We start from the raw sequence: 6,000 nt of genomic DNA, 5'->3' as shown, positions 1-6,000 counted from the left end.
CAGAGAAAGAGGGTAGCATCGATTTTCCTTCTTCTTAACCTTGATGATAAGATTTTCAAGTGAAGGTCCATCAAATATACTACACAAGCCTCCTCCAAACACTAGATAATATCCATGCTCATCCATTTGTCCAACACTCAATAAGTTCTCTTTTAACCCTGGCAGATGCATGACTTCCCTAATATACCTTTTACCTTTATTAGTGTCTATCTGCAATGAACCCATTCTAGCAACATCCACTAACACACCAGTAGGCATTTGCACTTTTCCAGCAACATTTGTTTTTATGTCAACAAGGAGATCAGCATTCCCTGTCATGTGGTTACTACAACCACTGTCAACATACCAATTTCCATTGACATTTGTTTCTGAGATTGCACTATTAGCATAAAACAAATTTCCTGACACTTCTACCTAATTTGCAGAGTTTGCCTTTTGCACAATCTTCCCTACAGTGCATTCTCTAGCCCAATGACCAAATTTATCACAATTATAGCACTTAGGTTTCCCCTTATATCGACATTCACCAAAATGATACTTAGAACACACTCTACACTGTGGTTTGATAGTCTCTTGACCCATTGACTGTGACTGATATGAATTTGGTGCAGGACTATTGAAAGGTTTCTGTTGGAATCGAGGTTTTGAATCCCATTTATTTCCCTTAGAGTTCCAATTCTTCTGGAATTTTGATGAACCAGATTGAGCTCCACTTCTATTTTGACCCTTTGGACTTACTGAGAATGATGCAAAAACCTTTTCAGTGGTATCAACATTATGCAAGTCAAATCGTTGTTCTTGACTCTTCAAAATTGCAACAACTTCTTGCAACTCTACAATCTCTAGACACTTTGTGTTTTCTATAACTAAACAGATGGAATCATAAGGTTTACTTAGACTAATCAGAACCTTCTGCACAAGTCTCTCATTAGAAAGGGATTCACCAAATGTTCTCATCTGATTAATTAAATCATTCAATCTTGTGAGATAACTAGATAGGGATTCATCATCTCGCATTCTAGCATACTCAATTTCTCGTCTAAGATTCTGAAGTTTTACGGATCTAACCTGATCACCACCATGGTATTCTCCATACAGTAGATCCCATGCCATCTTAGCTGAGTCGGCGTTGGCAATCCTAGGAAAAATCTGATCAGAAACTGCATTTTGTATAATACCTAGAGCCTTTGCATCTTGCATATATGCTGCGACCATTTTCTCATCGTCTTCTTCTTCCTCTGAGCTTCCTTCAGCCTTCTTCTTCTTTGATTCTAAGATCGTAACCCCTTTTTCAACTAATCTCCATAACCCATGAGATTTGAAGATCGTCACCATCTTAATTCTCCAGAACTCGTAGTTCTCACCGGAGAAGATCGGAGTTCTCACCTCAGAACTTCCAGATCCAGCCATCTCTTAGCTTAGACAGGACGAACACAAATCGAAATCGGAATCTATGGAGTTTCGGCAACTTCGCTTGAACCGGAACGAGCTCAAGTGTAGCTCAAATTGCTTCACAGTTTACGCCCAAATCTCAAAAATGATCAAACTAGGCTCTGAGGCCATGTTAAAGTATATGAAAAACTGGTTTCTATTTAGAGAGAAAGAGCAAGACAGAGAACAGAAAATGAACAGAGAGGAAACTCAATGGTTTTTCTTTCTTTCACTCTCGCTATATGATTCAGAGAGGATAACTATCTTCATATGTCAAAAGAGAGCACTTAACATGCTTTTTACATCACTGTTAGTCTTAACTTGGGACCACACTCACACTACAATTCATCTTAGTCACTCATCTAACTAAATTCATGGATCAAACAACACATGGCACTCATGGCCTTTTAATAAAATTGAACTTTACACTTTGCATCATTTTGCATAAGTGAATACACCAATTTAAACATCTTATTCTAACTTTTCAGCTCAACACTTATAATTCAACAACGATCACACCAAAACATTACTCAAAAGGAAAGCAGACTGGGACGGGCAGGTGGGTTCAGTGCCCCTTGTTTGGAGGAAGGCGTCTGCAACTTTCATTGTTGTGGACATGAATCAAGCATTACATTAGGAACAAAATTCGTTATTCACATCCTTTTTCTTACTGTTAGCTGAGGGTGCGCAATTTCCTGGTGGAACAAAACCAAGGAAACTGTGCAGCACTTAACATGTTATGGTTAGGTGGTCCTTCAGTTAAAAGTCTAGAGACGACTCGCGAGCAGCATTTTCAACCTCTAAACTGAAGTCTTTGCAAATACTTCAGATGAGGCCTTGTCCGGTTGCTCCCACCACCCCTCCACCAACGCCTGCTGGCTTCATATATTAGTCCAACTTGTACACTAAATTCCCGTAATGTAGCCTTCGGGTGGTCCACCCACCTTCAATCCTACTCCACGTATCTCTCGAGACTCTTACCCACGCCTGCCGGCGAAATATTATGATCTATCCTTTCTTAGCTACATTCTTCTCAGCAAAAGCTTAGAAATCACTTTTTCTTATTTTCTTTGAGTATTTCTCTCCAAGCAATGGGTAACATTGTCTCAATATCCCTGCCGAGCGATCCCATTTTTGAATCTTCCTGCTGGGGTTCCCTTATTCAACCACCAAAATACATAAGTAGGCTCAAAAAAAACCTCGAAGCTCTGGATCATTCTTTTCGAGAACTGACCGCTTTGAAGGCTGATGTGTTGAGAAAGGTTGAGGTTGCAGAGCTGCAGAGATCCATGAAGCGATTGAACCAGGTACAACTGTGGATTGAAAAGGTGGAAAAGATTGAGAATGAAGTCGGAGAAGTTAAGCATGGTCGAGTTCAAGAAATTCAGAAATTGTGTTGCAGAGGTTACTGCTCAAAAAACTACTTGTCCAGCTACAAGTATGGAAAAAAAGTGTATAAAAAGCTGGCAGAAGTCGATGCTTTAAAGAACAAGGGCGTTTTTGCGGAGGTCGCAGAAGAAACCTTCCCGGCAACTTTAGTCCATGAAAGACCTATGGAACCAACTGTAGGCATGGAATTTGTGTTTTATAAGGTTTGGAGCCAGCTGGAAGATGAACATGTGGGAATAATTGGATTGTACGGGATGGAAGGGGTGGGTAAGACTACCCTACTGACCCAAATCAATAACAAATTGCTCCACGTTGATTTTGATCTCGTGATATGGATTGTGGTATCCAGGGACCACAATGTTGAAACTGTCCAAGATAAGATTGGTGACAAGATTGGGTTTTCCAGCGACTCGTGGAAACAAAAACAGCAGTCAGACAAAGCTGAAGACATCTGCAGGCTCTTGAGCGCGAAGAAGTTTGTGTTATTGTTCGATGATATGTGGGAGCCTATTGAAATAACCAAATTAGGGGTTCCTATTCCTAACCCACGCAACAAGTCTAAGATAATCTTCACAACTCGCTCGGGGGATGTATGTGGTCAGATGGACGCTCAAAAGAAGATTAGAGTGGAGTGTTTGGCATGGGACAAGGCGTGGAACTTGTTTCAGGAGAAGGTTGGGAGGGAGACACTTGGTATTCACCCAGATATTCAACGACTTGCTCAAACTGTGGCAAAAGAGTGTGGAGGTTTGCCACTCGCACTAATTACTGTTGGTCGGGCCATGGCTTGCAAGAAAACAACTCAAGAATGGAACCATGCGATTCACATTCTGAAAAAATCTGCGCACGAGTTTTCAGGTATGGAGGATAAGGTGTTCCGTCTTTTAAAATTTAGTTATGATAATTTAGCCGATGAGAAGGTCAGATCTTGCTTCTTATATTGTGCTCTATATCCAGAAGATTTCTTCATATTTAAAGATGATATAGTATATCTTTGGATGTGTGAGGCAATGTTGGATGAATATGGGAGTGTAGAGGAAGCAAAAAACAAGTGTTACGATATTATTGGAACTCTTGTTGCTGCATGTTTGTTGGAAGTTAACTTAGATATGGTAAAGATGCATGATATGATTCGTGACATGGCATTGTGGTTAGCTCGTGACTGTGCAAAAGAAAACGACAGTTTCCTTGTCCATACAAGTGCCCATGCAGCGCCGGATGTCAAAAAATGGAAAACTGCAACAAGGGTGTCGTTGGTAGATAATCATATTGAAAGCATGGTTGAAACACCAAAATCTACCAAGTTGTTGACCTTATTGATTCAAGGAAGTTATATTAGCAGAAGTCCTCTCAATATGATTGTTGATGGCTTCTTCGATTACATGCATAAGCTGCGAGTTTTGGATTTGTCTAGAAACGAGAAGCTAACCCAATTGCCATCTGGAGTTTCAAACCTGATTGCCTTACAGCATCTGAATTTGTCTAGGACTGGTATAATAGAATTGTCGATCGAATTGAAGGCCTTAGTAAGGCTAAAATATTTGAACTTGGAGTATACAAATCAACTTAATTTTGTTCCACCTGAAGTAATATCAAATTTTCACATGCTAAAAGTTCTGAAATTGTTCGGCTGTAGTTCTTCAGACAGAATTCTTTTTGGTGGTGAAAGAGCCCTGATAGAGGAAATCGAGGGCTTGAAACACCTTGAGGTATTTACTTTGACCATACGAAGTAGCTATTGTTTCCAAAAATTGTTCAGCTACAACATAATAGTGACCAGCACTCAGTATCTACACCTCTCGGATGGCAAGAACTACTCAAGCGTTCTAGATATATCATCTCTCGCGGACATGAAAAATCTGCGTGGCCTTCATATCAACGAATATCCGAATCTGGAAGAAATGGAGATTTATTGGGCAGGACAAGCGCCTAATGATCCTCGGAACGCAATGATGAGAAACCAAAGTCGCTTCTGTGGCCTTGAGTACGTAGATGTATGCCGGTGCCCAAATCTCAAGGACCTGACATGGCTCGTTTTCGTGCCCAATCTCAGAATCTTAGAAGTGCGTGACTGCTCTGAAATGGAGAAAATAATCGATTTGGAAAGATTTGGTAGAATGGCAGGTGCGGTGAAAGAACAAAATGCTTTCGCAAAACTTACAGATCTGCATTTGGATTCACTACCACGGCTAAGGAGCATATATGACAATGCCTTACCATTTCTGCATCTCAACCAAATCTTGGTATATGAATGTCCGGCGTTGAAGAAGCTGCCACTCAACTCTACCAGTGCCAAACGATGTAATCTCATTATCAGGGGACAGAAAGAGTGGTGGAATGGCTTAGAATGGGAGGATGAAGTTTCTAGAAGTGTTTTTCTTCCCTACTTCATGTTAGAATTCGGAGAGGTTCTCAGAACAGATTTCAAAGAAACTGATTTGGGGCAATTTTCAGATGATCTAGTATTTGTCTCCGCAAGGAGGAAATATATATTGTACAAAGACTTGTAAAACAAGAAAGATGATTAATATACTCCAATCTAATTACAATAGAAGACGAATCATAGTACTTTATGTACATACGACGTATGTTAACATTGATTCCAAAGTTGGTGCATAAGTATCTTCGGTGCTCAACTTTCATATGCTGTGAAAGCAAAAGTAGATGAATGCACTAAAGAACTAACTTGTTTTATTTCTGTATTTTGAATCGAATGAGAATTTCGGAGAACTCAATGCTAGATCATTCATCTGTTTATTTTCGTAAAAAAAATATGTCTTTCACCTGTTGAATTTAAGTTGAATGTCACATTCTAATTACCTAAACTATTCCAACAGTCCATTTCAGAATCAAATTCAGTTGAGCTTAAGAAATTAAGTCCGATAGAGTTTAAGAAATCAACTGATCAACAAAAAGAATCCAATCCCAGAAACATTAATTAGCCAAAGTTGTGTTCAGTTACTTGTAATATAACATAATTATATACTATTCCATCAAGAAAAATCAAATCCAGATAAATTCACTTGCTCAAACTTAGGAAAACACACATAAAAACAAAAATAAAAGAGAGAAACGACATACACTCGCGGATGGTGCGCCAGACGATCTTAGCCGGGGTACGAAAAATGGATGGGACCATGAGAAGGCTGAGTGTTCACACGCTTCTTCAAGAACCTCATA

The 6,000-nt window shown here is 39.6% G+C and overlaps 1 protein-coding gene across 1 annotated transcript; it reads left to right on the top strand.

Annotated features, from left to right (window-relative positions):
• Positions 1 to 2,522: 2,522 nt before the first annotated feature.
• Positions 2,523 to 5,330, top strand: LOC137739329 (probable disease resistance protein At5g63020). Its single transcript, XM_068478884.1, has one exon. The coding sequence runs from the start codon at positions 2,523 to 2,525 to the stop codon at positions 5,328 to 5,330; it is 2,808 nt and encodes a 935-aa protein (XP_068334985.1).
• Positions 5,331 to 6,000: the final 670 nt, after the last annotated feature.

The sequence above is a fragment of the Pyrus communis genome, chromosome 7 (assembly GCF_963583255.1).
Source record: "Pyrus communis chromosome 7, drPyrComm1.1, whole genome shotgun sequence".
Classification (NCBI taxonomy): Eukaryota; Viridiplantae; Streptophyta; class Magnoliopsida; order Rosales; family Rosaceae; genus Pyrus; species Pyrus communis.
This window is presented reverse-complemented; position numbering and strand designations above follow the sequence as displayed.